Raw genomic sequence first — 14,136 nt, 5'->3', positions numbered from 1 at the left:
GAGAGAGCCAAACGTCCGATCGTGCATCTTCGGTTTTTTTTTGTTCATTGTAAATAAATATGGCGGTGTTGATAAAAGGATACTGATGGTCAATTAGGTTAGGTTAGCTACATTATAAATACTTAAAAACATTGTGGACGGTTGATTTGGTTAGGATAGCTACATTAAAGATACTGTGAAATCATGTAAACTTCGGGCGTGGCTCTCTCGTCTGTGAAATGAAGGCTTACCCCAATCCTGGGTCGAGTATTGAAAAAAAAAATACTCGTCCATTCCAAACAATTTATTTTACAGTAAAGATGATACAAGGAACTGACAACTACACATGTGTTCTCAACCATCTTGCATTTGTTTAGGGAAAATTATTTCAAAAGCAAAATGTCTTGGTTTCAAAAGTTTTTAGGGCATACATTTTTATAATATTGAATATTTGTCTTCGTTAAAGCATAGTAAATAACTGAATAGAGCATTTAAAGTTAGTGACTAACTGCTACAAATAGTTATCCCATATAAAAACATTGGCATTTAGTATTAAGTTCTTTTTTTTTTTTTTTAATGACTAAAGCTGTAGTAATACTGTGTACGCTTATTTATAGCCTCATAAAATCTCTTAGTGTGAGAGTGTGATCTCTGCCTTAAACAAGGCGAATTTTCAATAATAACAATAAACAACTGTTGAAACCAAGATGGCATATTTTTTTGTTCTGTCATCCACTATACCTAATAACAATTGTTAACGCCCATATACGAGAACGGACAAAGAAATAAAACACTATTTTGGTATGGCACTATAACTTAAGCTTACGTTAAAGTGATAATTAGTAGCTTTGGGAAAATACAGTGGACGTAGCTGCAGGTAAGTTGACCAAAGTGGGTCCAAGCCACACCACAAGCGAGGGGTCTCGCAGATCTGCAAGAAGGCTGTAATAACTGTGAAACCGTTCTTTTTTATTCCTTCAGTTCATTGTTGCACCATGTTAGTTAAACGCCCAAAACATGCACAAAACGTGTAGTGTTTGCATTGTGGTTAAAAAGTTTTGTATGACAGTGGCTTGTTTAACGACGAAGATTTTGGTTCATACTTACTAACCATCATCAGACATTATCAAGCACCATTTCCGCTATGTTTTGGGCGGAACAACATGGCGGTAGCGAGGTTCAAAAGTGACATAACAGAATACCTGACGAATCACTATTCGTGTTTTATTTTCTCCGTAGGCTGGAGTTTATTACCATTATTAGCAGTCCCTGCTTTTTTTTTCTTTGCCCGTTCTTTAGTCCTGGGTAGAAAAATATGTGGTAACTTTTTCATCTGTAAAGACTAGGTGCTTATCTTCAGTCTTAAAAGAGTTGACATATGCCAGTTTATTTATCTCCCATAGAGTAGGCATACACGCAAACGCTAATACTAGTTTCTATCTCTAACATAGTCGTCTGTCTGGCAAATATACTGCCCGACGTTGTGAAAACCTATACGAATCTATTCAAAAGACTACTTGAGGGGGTTCCTTACAAAGCAATCAGTAAAGTTAGTATCTAGCTTACTACCCTTTAAACAAGCGCACAAGAAAAATATGGCAAATTCATATGGCTTTTTTGCAAATCATCAATGAAATTTAAAGTAATAATGATAGTAATTAAGTGATTTGGCATCACTTTAAGGACGTCTATGTAACAATTTACTTAATTTATCTTACCAAAAAATCAATATTATATTATGGGTTTTTTTTTTCGTGAGAGATGAACAGAGATCTCCAGCCTTCGTAAATTATACTCGTTGAGATCAAACACTAATACATTAGTATATTTGACTTTGTCTATTCTACCATCTCGCATAGTTTCATGCACGAGTGTTTGGCACTTAGCAGTCCGCTCAGTTGAAGTCCTACTCGTGTGCGTAATTTCGGATAATTTTTTTTTCCCGCTGAAACATTCATAACAATATCATTCCAAGAACATTCTAAGTCTACTGCACTGAACATTTCGCGTCAGTTACACCTTTGAATATATATACTGTATAGAAGTCGCCAGCCCAGGTTAAAATTTCTAATACGGTTTGTGGTAGTTGGTTAATTCACCGCCGCAATCGCCACCATCTCTAGGGCATCGACTTGTGGTGGTCCCTAGCGGACAAGTGTCGAACTCTTCAAACATCCCTTCCCCCTCCTGTTGAACGACATTGAGCTGCAGTGAATGATTGGTGGGGGTGCGGGGAATGACAGCGGGCGACAGTGCTGCGCTCTAACGTGTAAATAACAACATAAGACGATACAGGGCGTTACGGCAGCGCCCTGCAGCGGTGAAGTTCCCAAGCTGCTCATCATACGCTCCTGAAAAACGTAGAGTAAATCCTATCCACTCGCGACTTCTATACAGTATATATATTCAAAGGTTACACTAACATGCCTCAGCTACGCGCGCCTCTTAACTCCATACACATAAAAAAAAGGTTAGTTAAAAACTTACCAATACAGGTTTGCTCACAAATTTCAACTTTTTCTTTTTGACGTGATAACGTCGTATAAATCGATAAACGCCGGCTGCACGCACGAAAAAGCATGACTCATTGTCATGTTCTGCCTGAGCCGAGCGTGCAAGAACCGGCCAACCACCGTGCGAGAAAATCTTCTATAATATCAAACAGGTTAAGGCGGGCTTTTTAACTAATTGTTCGTGATTGTATTTAAACAAATCATTTAAATAAAATTTGTAAAAACTGTAAAAAATATTTGAAAAGTATGCAATTTTTCATCAATGTTTTCTAATGACATTATCACTTAAAATTATCATTCGTAAACCGACTTTACAGACAACACCCCCTTTTTTTTAATTTAGTGGCTAAAACAAAATTTTTAAATAAAATTACATTAAATAATCTTTAAAACTGTACAGTAAAGAAGTAATTATTTTAGCTTACTTTCAATCATTATAGTGATAAGACCTTGGGTTGAAGTTCTGTGTAAGCAAGTTGCACTTCTAACAATATACTTGACTGGTTAATTTCTACTTCACATCTTATTACTGGTGGACGTGTGGCATAAATATTGCATTCGTACAATAATAAAACTGTTCCTTGCACGTATGCAGACAGTAGCTACTGCGCACGCACCAGAATATCGCTCTGGCGCGGAGGGAAACGAACCAACCTCCTGCCACGACATGTTCGCCTGATACAAGAGCGGAGTGGCAGCGGTGTGTCGCAGCGAGACACGTCACGTGACGGGTGTACCGGAAATTAATTCACGTTCCTGGCCACACTGCACCCTACGGTTCGTCGTGTAAAAGTATGATGTACACCCTGTAACAAAAGTGCGTGTTAAGCCCGGCGACGAAAAGCGACCGCCGCCATTAGCCGGCGATGCCCAAGTAACAGAAAATATTAGGCGCTTATAAGCAGATGGGGACGGCTACCTACCTCCTTGCTTGTCATGACTGCCTAATACTTGCGGTGTCATAACTGTGCGGGACGGCTGAGCTGGCGTGAACAACGTCTTATAAATCGATGAACGCCGGCTGCACGCACGAAAAAGTGTCCCGTTACGCTCATTGTTCCGTTACGCGGTGTCCCGTTACGCTGTCGGCGAGTGCAGTAATAATAGGTTATGTTACAATTGACTAAAAAATTATGGTGATTCATATAATTGATGATATATATTTGATTACAGTTTTTTTTAATATGAAAACTTGTTCATAAATATGTTTAAACTTTATAGCTAAACGCCAGTTTTTATAATTAATTACAAGTTATCTACACGTGAATTGTTTCGTCGACTGTTTATAAAAGTTAATGTGGTTTTTATTGCTTATTACAACAACAATTTCGGCAATAAAGGTTTATTATTCTTGCATTTTAAAAATCTGATTACTAGTATAATTTCAACTATTTATTCTTTTATTATTAAAATAAAAATGATTCAGTATTATTCATAAAAGTGTGCAATCATTTCATCAATGTTTTGTTATGACGTCACGTTAAACAATCGTCCGTAAACCAATTTTTAAAAATCATAAATAACGGGTATGTATGCTTGAGTTTCTGACAGACTGTACTACTTACTGTAGCCGAATTTCCTGATGACCAGATCGGAATGCTTCACTTGAATAGTTCTGCCATGCATTCTAGCGCTGTCTAAGCCAGGTTTATCTTTTAATCTGTTATCCATGGGAAACTTATCATTTCTCGTTATATTTTTCCACCAGGCTGGCCTTCAAACAACTAAATAACTGTATGTTTGTTTCATCTTGGTGTGTGATTGGACAATCGCTCGTTTCCCTAGATGTCCACTAGCCGATGGTAAACTAATTCCTAGGGGCATGTGTTTATAAGGGGAAATGATGGGTTCCCCATGGATGACAGACTACTGCGGCGCCAGCCAATCAGAAGCTGCGAGGTCTGGGCTGCAGGCGCGCGAGACAGCAGCTGGCTCCTCGCCCCTCACTCCGCAACTCGCACGCCGCCACTGCCGGTCGCTCTCGAGGCCTCCGGGTGACGTCACCGCAGGTCGCAAGATGGCGGACAGGTGGGGTTCACGGTCTCTGCGGGCCAACGAGGAACATGAAATTGAAAACCACCGTTGTAGCCACAGCCAAATTTTTTAAAATTTTATTTTCATTTATTTAAAAGGCTTAGTCTCTTACGCAGACTGTATATTATTTCATTTTCTTGTCGTTGCTGACATTTTAAAGTATTTTCTTGTAAAATGACTACAATCGCTCCCCCTGGTATTTTATGTTTCGTCTCAAAATTTTCTCAACGGATATTTATTTAATCATGATAACTTGCGTGGCCTTTTAGAGCTCGGTAATTACGTTCAGTAAATATCTGGTGGGGAAAATATCTATTTCACCGAAATAAAACGATTGCAAGAGAGATAGCGGGATAGATTCACGTGATTATTCCCTTAATTAATAGTGATGACAAGAAAATGAAATAACCATTTATGCGCAATGAGAACAAGAACAGAACTTTAATCATGACGAAGTAAAAAGAGCAGAGATGTTGAAAGCAAAGAAGCACATAGTGAAGTAGCCTCAACTAGGACGCAGCTGGGATTCCGCAATCAGACGCTAGGTGGTGGGTGGTGATATGTGGAATGGCCAGTCCGAGGCGAGAGGCTAGCGGTGACCAAGGGTGTAAGTGGCGCCAATTGCGGGGGGGGGGGGGGGGGGGGGGGGTAATAAGAATAAACAAATAAACACAAAATATACACTTTTTTAATAACAGTCCCTTCAGTGAATTATTTCGCTTGCACTAGCTAAACCCGGCCACGCTGTCTGATACGAAATTAATAGGAAAGTAATTGAGTAATTCAAAGTATTATAGCGAACTTAAGATTAACAGAGAAAACACATCATTCAATTTAATACCCTGCTGTGTGTTGCTGTGGCTATGCTGAAGAAAGAATTTTTTTTTCTCACAAATCATTTTTTAATATTTTAAAGCTAGTAAATGGACTACATTTTTTTGTTTGTCCGTTTTCGGCATAAACATAAATATCAGATTCTTGAGCATGCGACGAACATAGTTTCCCTACATAGGTACAATAATGCCTGCGTTTTTAAGGCCGTTCAAGAAGACTTCATTTCGAATACGGAAGGTGGAAACGAAAGCAGAAGCGCGAGGAGTTGAAAATTATTGGGTGATACTTGCGTTCCGTTTTTTTTTTTTTTGCGTGTAGCGTTTGTCGCGTGGTTTATAAACCTGGCCTGGGTGACGTGTTTACCCCCCCCCCCCCCCCCCCAACTCCCGCACCAATCGCGGCGCCTCGTCCTCCGGAACAGATCGGCAATCTCGAGAAGTGACGTCGCAGTTCTTCCGGAGGCCGACAAAAACCCCGCGCGAGCGACTGACGGTCAGGGTCCCTCCCCCCTGCCCCCCCCCCCCATCCCCAACTGACACAGGACGAGCCAGGCCCACGTCGCGCCCAGTGGCGTATCCAGCTTCCAGTGCCGAGGAGGGTCCAGGGTGACACTGTCCGGTGAATGCGGAGTCAGGCATTAAAAAAAAAAAAATAGTGTGTGTGCACGGCAGAAGTGAAAACTTCATTGCCAATCGCAATCAATGTTTATAATGTTTTTTTCAATGTATAATATTAGCACTATAAACCACTAATACACTAACCTCACAATGTAAACCAAATTATTATTACATACCAATAATAACTATTAAATTAATAATGACAATTATTACGTATTACTTGAATATAGTAAACACAGCGACACAACAGTGAAGAGCAGCTGACTGTATCTTTCTCGCTCGGGTACACTCGGCGGTCCCGAGTTCACCCGATCGAGCCTTTCACCTCAGAGCGTGACGGATCTGCCTAACTTACTACCTGCAAAAAAAATGTGTGTGCGGTGCGCCAAAAGAAGTTTTCATAAAAAAAAAATCCCTTTTAAAAGGCGATTCTTACGCATTTCTGACGTCTTGAAAAGTCATTGTTTTTTTTTTTTTTTTTTTTTTTAGAAATGGGGGACCCCCCCAGGGGGTCCGCCCCGCCAAAAAATGCCTCTTTATTTTAAAAAGAGTGGTTACAAGGTATTTACATGGAAGGAAACATTTGACATCAATAAACAGTAATACGATACAAACATATTTACAAAAAATAATTACGCGGCACTGGGCCCCTTCCAACAAAGAGTCCTTGGGGGCTGGTGGTGTTGCTTGGCGTTCTATCGTTGGTTGGTGGTGCTGAGGATGAAGGGCTGTAGGTGAGGCCGGGCCCGTTTGGCTCGGGTCTGGCCTGAAGATTGGCGGCCGGGTCATATGGTCAGCGGTACAAGTGGGGGTGGGCAGTGGTGTTGATGGTTTGTCCCGCAGTGCATTACCGTAAGAGGTGCGGGCCACCGATGTTAGCCGTCGGCCCCTCTGGCATCGGCGGCTGCATCTTCGTCGACGGCATCACCCAGGAGGAGGTGGGCAGTGGTGAAGAGGGGGCGTCTGGGATGTGGGGTGATAGGGGGTGGTTCGGCGAGAAGTCGGATGAGAGGGTTGAGGTTGGTTGAGCAAGCAAGGAGGTAGCCGCTTCACACCTGCTTATAAGCGCCTGATACTTTCTGCTACTTGGGCATTGCCGGATAATGGCGGCGGTCGCTTTTCGAAGCCGGGCTTAACACGTTCTTTTGTCACCGGGTGTACATCATACTTTTACACGACGAACCCTGGGGTGTAGTGTGGCCAGGAACGTCAATCAATTTCCGGAACACCCGTCACGTGACGTGGCTCGCGGCGACACACCGCTGCCACTCCGCTCTTGTATCAGGCGAACATGTCGCAGCAGGAGGTTGGTTCGTTTCCCTCCGCGCCAGTCTGGCGCGTGCGCAGTAGCTACTACTGTCTGCATACGTGCCAGGAACAGTTTTATTATTGTACGAGTGCAATATTTATGCCACACGTCCACCAGTAGTAAGAGGTGAAGTAGAAAGTAACCAATCAAGTATTTTGTTACAGTCAGAAGTGCGACTTGCTACCACAGAACTTCAACCCAAGGTCTTATCACTATAATTGAAATTTTTTCCAAGATTACTATTTTTTTGTTCATTCGTTTAGGTGCTGGGTAAATGTAAAATCTGTAAAAATGCCTAAAAATTTTACCGCATTTGTTAGTTAAGTATGAAGTGGTGAGAGAGAATGCCTCGCTCTGCTAATGAAGGTTACAGCTTAAAACTATGAATTTATTTTTCTTAGTTTATGTACCTACCTAACGAACCGGTTAAAAAAAAAAATAAAAAATGATAAGCTGCACTACCAGGAAAATTAAGAGTTGAAATCTTACTTCGATTAAAAAGAATTACTTGTTTAAAAATCACATTTGATAGAAGGACACTTGCTCGAAGATTAAAATGTTAAGCTAACGAATATTCTTGATTTAAACTCGCAATCAACATTTTAAACATGGTTTCTTATGGGAGATCCCAGTTTTTTTGGGTTCTGCATTGTCGACACTCCGACTTTTAACTGACAATTGCAGCAAAGTACAAGTCATTGCTATGCATTTCACTCTTACAAAGCTCCGAAATAAATTAGAAAATCTTAAACTGTAACCCTCCATCCCCCAAAATTAAATTCTGCGCAATCAGTCTTCCTCCTCCCCCAAATCTTCTTTTTGTTCTTCGTAAATACCTTACCTTAAAACCAATTTATATATGTGTGTGTGTGTATATATATATATATATATATATATATATATATATATATATATATATATAGACGTGATAACATCTTATAAATCGATGAACGCCGGCTGCAAGAACGAAAAAGCATGACTCATTGTCACGTTCCGCCTGAGCCGAGCGTGTAAGAACCGGCCAACCACCGTGCGAGAAAATCTTCTATAATATCAAACAGGTTAAGGCGGGCTTTTTAAAAGCCGCAATTAAAAAAAAATTGATTTATCTGTCCAATTTTGTCATTTCAAAATAACAAGTTATTGACATTGATTTGATTTCAGTTTATTTCTATAACTAATTGTTCGTGATTATATTTAAACAAATGATTTAAATTAAATTTGCAAAAAAAACTGTAAATAATACCTAATCGGAAATTAAAAAGTATGCAATTTTTCATCAATGTTTTCTTATGACGTTACCATGTAATATTATCGTCCGTAAACCGACTTTACAGACAAACCCCCCACCCCCTTTTTTTAAAATTATAGTTATATCTAGGGGCCCGGAAATTTCGCAGATTCGTATGGCGATAGGCTGAAATTCAAGTCCTGAGAATCGTACACGCCCTCAATTGCTTTTCCACTGGCTGATCTCTCACTGCGAAATTCTTTAAACGGGTTAACTTAATTCGGGCTCTCTTACTGATAGCTGGCAGATAACGGGCCATCACTCGTATAAGGAGGCGTCTAAACAATTGTGGCCAGTCACCAAAGCAATGTTACATGTTTTGCAGTCTACTCCTGTAGGACGGAAAAAGTATCCGCGGAATTTTCGTCTCTCTTAGATCTAATTTCCGCGATTACGACCAAAAACACACACATTCTCTCTCTCTCTCTCTCTCTCTCTCTCGACGTGATCAGTTACCCACGCCCATGGGGGCCCCGGGGCTTGAAAGAGGGCCGGTTTATTGGTTGGTATGGAATACCCAAAAAAAAAATACCTCAAAATGTATAAGGACACAGAAAACCCCGGAGGTCTAAAGATTTGAGGAGTCTAAGGGCGGTATTCATAGTCGAAGGCTTGTTTGGAGGATAAGTAGTTTTTATTAAGTAGTGCTTATTCTTCAAGTAGTTCTTTATTAAGTAGTGCTTATTCTTCAAGTAGTTCTTTATTAAGTAGTGCTTATTCGTCAAGTAGTACTTATTCCAGCAATGAATTCATAAACCTACACTTGACGAAGTAATACTTGAACAAGAGTACTACTTATATCGGTCATGCTTAGGGGCATGCAGATTTCGCGAAAAGATTTCGAGACTAGATGAAAGTTAAAACACTCTAGCACCGTCTGTGTTTCGTGATTGGGTGAGTTTCTGTCAGGTAGGCTACATATCGATTGTAACAACACCAATCACATTGATTCAGTGCGGAATTAAACGCGTCCTGAGTGGCTCGGTCAAATAAGGCCGCCAATCACAAGGAAGAAACCACAGGTGCGGGTGTACCTTGTTGCAGTCTAATAAGTGTACAGATCTTTTCGTGAAAAATGCCTGTCCCTAGTCATGGTGTACTTGATGAAGTTTCTCAAAAAGTAAAGGAAAAATTTAATGCCCACGTAACGCAGGATAATATACCGCTGCTTCTCTCTGTGTATATATAAATGCGAGAGGAGAGAGATGAGAGTATACTCACCGAAGAGCGTGAGGTTGACGGAGTGCGAGCCCACGCGGTTGGTAGCCGTGCACGTGTACAGTCCCAGCTGGCTGCGCTCTAGGTGCAGCACACTCAGTGTGCTGGCCGTCACGTCGCCGTAGCCCGCAGTCTGGGACACGCTGTACGGCACACACGCAACCCTCGCTACCAGACACCCTGCATACTATTGGAGGTCCTATGGGAAGGGCGATAAGGGGTGATCAAACCTCTCTCTCCTCCCACCACCACCATAAAAGATACCCAAATCCCCCATAAATATTAAATACTGTGGGATAACTAAAAATAGCATGATCTTTAGAGTACATTCATTTTTTTTTGTTGAAACATTTTGTATATAATTTTATTGTAAGCTTTTTATTTTATTTTAGTACTCTTGAAAATCATATAAAACATGGTGTTGATATTCATATTCAAGACACCAAACATTGTTAAAATAGCCTTTTAAAGTTGTTTTTTTTTTTTAATTTTGGACTTTCCATTCGGAACTGGTAGCCGTTGTCAGCATTGACACGATCAATTGGCTCCTCGACTAATTATCTCAGGGGGCAGAGAAAAAAAAAACTTTATTTAGTTGTCAAAATCCTAAAAAATATGTTCAGCACTTGAACGAAAAAGTTTCACTTCTATCACATGTACCAAGTTACACACGCTCTCTTTTTTGTTTTCAATTAAATACGAAATGCAATCTCATTGGTTGCCATTTTGTGACGTTGCGGGAGCAGCAGAACGGGGCTGCAGAAGATGGGAGCAGGGGTGTCCCGGGCTGGGACGCGGGTCGGCAGCATGGCCCCCACAAGGGGGGGGGGGGGGGGGGCCGGGTGGACCTTCTGGGTCCAGGGCCTAGGGCCCAGCCCTGCTGATTCTTAAATGTTTAACTATTATATTTTTTTTTACAAACTATATAAAACATAATGGCTATTTTTATAAATAAAGCTTAGTCTGGACTTATAAAATAGTAACCATAAGTAGAGACCTGAAAAATTCGCGGGTTCATTTCGCGTTATGCTAAAATTCAAATAATTATACCTCAGCGCTGCTTCTGTCATTGGTTCACTGTTAATCTGGAGGACTGAGGGCCAATTAGAGACCCTCACTCATAGAAGTGTCGAATCACAGGTCACCCAGTCGAGACGACTCACAAGTCAGCAGCCAATGAACAGTTGGCATTTGTCCGAGTGTGTAGAGGATATTGGAGTCTATCCTGGAGGTCATTGAACGCGCGAATTTTTCCGGTCTCTGTCCATGAGTATACGCTGTATTTAGGGTTGAGTAACATTGTAAAAAGAGTGCAGTACTGGGGGTGGAGTGTCGGGGGCGGCAGGGACACCCACCTGTAGCGCGCGCTGTCGGCGAGGGGGCGGCCGCCGCGGCTCCAGGACACGGAGGGCGGCGGGAAGGCGTCGGCCAGGCACAGCAGGTGCGCGCGGCGGCGGAGCGCCTGCCCCTGGCGGGGGCGGGGCGTCCAGGCGCGAGGGACGCCGCTCACCTGCACCGCCGCCGCCAGACGCGCCGCGCGCCGCACGCCGTTGTCCGCCACGCACTCGTAGGTGCCGGCGTCCGCGCGGCTCACGTTGCTCAGCTGCAGCTCGCCGCCCCTGGGCGCGCATGCGCACACACACGCGCTCCTCTCAGCGTCTCAGCGGCTAACCTCGGCGTTCCCCGCGTCGCGAACACACACTGGTAATACTGTCCGCAGGCTTGGCTTCTGGGTTGTAGCTAGGGGCGCAACAACACGGGGGGGGGGGGGGGGGGGCAAGGGTAGTCTTCCAGGCAAAACTATGCTCCTTCAAAACCAGTGGCGTAGCCAGGATTTGTGTATGGGGGGTGTTAAGAAGCATGCCCTCCCCCCCCCCCCCACCCCATATGAAAGCTTGGCTCCCCCGGGAAAATTTGGATTTTAAGGTGTTAAATAGTGCTAGTTTAGCAGTTTTCGGTACTTACATTTAAATATTGTAATGGTAAAAATATTCCAGAAAGATGACGATATCAGAACAGTTTGATTATACGTTATGGGAAGATCCTAACATATCGGTTGATAACCTAAGACTGTTGTTGACATCGGTTCGTGGAGGAAACTATTCGCTCATTGACAAAGTAGCCTCCATAATTAAAGAATTGAGGGAAGTTGGGAACATACAATAATGACATGTTTAACTTGTATGTGTATAATATATATAAATAATTTTTAATATGAAATTTGTTTGAGTGATGAATAAGAAATTTAATTAAAGATTTGGTGCTAAGGGGGGGGGGGGTTGAACCCCTAACCCCCCTCCCCCCCTGGGTACGCCCCTGTTCAAAACCTATGGCTGTTAGGCCTTGATTGGGACCAACCTCTACCATCAGACTTTAAAGGAGACATGGCTCGACTTCATCGTACAGGTTCCTTCTCTTTGGCAGTTTACGTATTCCTCGGTATGTGAGCACCTACGGCAACTCCACTTTTGAACTTCTTGGAATTCTTGAAGTGGGGGGCAAATGGGGACGAAGAAAGTGCTGTAAAAGTCGGATAAATAATTTCGTTATTTCCACCAGCTGTGTAATCAATTTTTAGATAATGAAACTGCTTAAATAGCACCATTGTCCACCTTGAAATACATATTTTCCCGGGGGAGGACCCCCGGACCACCCGCTTCAATAGGGGGGATCGATGATTCTTTATAAAAAGATATATTGCCCCCCCCCCCCTTGAAAATTTAGTTGTTGCGCCCCTGCTCTCATCGGCTAACCTCGGTGTTCCTCACGTCGCGAGCATACACTTGTGATACTGTTCGCAGGGTTTCACGGCCGTTGTCCGAAGTAGCTTGGCTTCTGGGTTGTAGCCGCGTCCCTTTAAGCGAATAATTCCACCGACGTATCGGTCGACATTGCAGTCGCCGTCATCAGGGAGCAATTGTCAACAACTTTACAAACAATACGAGAGAAATAAAATATCGCCGCGGTATATTCTCTCTATGAAATTATCGAAGTTACTGCATATGAGTAGTGTTGTTGAATCTCGTATAGGCAACGGTACCTACTACGTGGTTCGATATATCGATTGACGATTCTCAATGTATTTCCGTAGCGCCATTTGCTACGGTACGCATACGGTGCAGTAAACCTTTGCTCAGTAGGTAACTGTTCACTGATGATGGCGACTGCAATGACGACCGACAAAGTCGGTGGAATTATTCGCCAAAGGGACGCGGCTACAACCCAGAAGCCAAGCTACTTCATACACCTGTAATACCAAACTCGGACACCAAAGTTAAAGTAGAATTCTTTCAAATAATGCCGAGCGTTATAAATACGTTAAAAAACAATCATTTAGATTATAAGGCGCCTAAGGAGCCCGTTGAAAAATGGAAAATATTACAAACACTTTCATTTATTATACGAGAAATGTTCTATAAAATGTCAATTTATTTTAATATTGTGCAAATGGGAATCATTTCTGATTTATATGATAAAAAGAATTGTCATAAATTCATATTAATAGATACATATACAAACGGCTGATAATAAGAAACAAATACGTGAAATGGTTAATTGAATTCTCTCTACAGTGTGTGTTTTTTTTTATTGTTAGAATTTTTTTTGGAAAAAAAATGTTTATTGGTTTAAAATTTTTAATGTGGCTGACAGGATAGTCGACAAAAAGCTGCTAATATGGCGAAAAATTTAATGACTGCCGCAAATGCACTTTTTACTGGATAAGAAATATATATCTAGGGTCAGCGGGGAAAAATCACATACGTCTAAAACCTTAATTTTACACGCTAGAGTTTTATTTGCTTTGCGGCAACCAATAATCACAGAAATAATGAATGTGCGAATAAAAGAATTTATTTTTAAGATAATATACACACAAAATAAATTTTAATCAATCACCTGTAAAATATTGCAAAACCATGACTCATGCGATAACGCCTTATACATAGAGACCTGAAAAATTCGCGGATTCATTTCGTGATAGTCTAGAATCCAAAATCGTTTGCCTTTTTAATGCATCAGTGGTTGGGCCACAGTTAATCTGAATGATACTCAGCCAATGAAAAACTTTAAACAAAATAAGTATCGAAACACTAGCGTCCCAGTTAACAGGTGTCACGAGTCAGTAGCCAATGAGCAGATGTAATTTTCCCGAGTGCAACGAGGATCATGGAGTATATCCTACAAGTCAATGAAATCGCGAATTTTTCCGGTCTCTAAATATTAGTAGAGACAGGAAAAATTCGCGGGTTCAATGACCTCCAGGATAGACTCCAAATTCCTCTACACACTAGGGCAAATGTCAACTGTTCATTGGCTGCAGATTTTGTGAGTCGTCTCGAC

At 41.8% G+C, this 14,136-nt stretch overlaps 1 protein-coding gene across 1 annotated transcript in view; it reads right to left on the bottom strand.

Annotated features, from left to right (window-relative positions):
* Positions 1 to 268: 268 nt before the first annotated feature.
* Positions 269 to 14,136, bottom strand: part of LOC134537480 (lachesin-like) — a 32,016-nt gene continuing 18,148 nt past the window's right edge. The window contains exons 4-6 of the mRNA XM_063377955.1: positions 11,151 to 11,414; positions 9,799 to 9,938; positions 269 to 4,536 (exon numbers count right to left, since the gene is read on the bottom strand). Coding sequence (XP_063234025.1) covers positions 4,493 to 4,536; positions 9,799 to 9,938; positions 11,151 to 11,414 — 448 coding nt within the window. The 3' untranslated portion in view covers positions 269 to 4,492. The remainder of the gene's footprint in view (positions 4,537 to 9,798; positions 9,939 to 11,150; positions 11,415 to 14,136) is intronic.

This window comes from Bacillus rossius, chromosome 12 (genome assembly GCF_032445375.1).
Source record: "Bacillus rossius redtenbacheri isolate Brsri chromosome 12, Brsri_v3, whole genome shotgun sequence".
Classification (NCBI taxonomy): domain Eukaryota; kingdom Metazoa; phylum Arthropoda; class Insecta; order Phasmatodea; family Bacillidae; genus Bacillus; species Bacillus rossius.
Note: the sequence above shows the minus strand (reverse complement) of the source record. Positions and strands in the feature narration are given on the sequence as shown.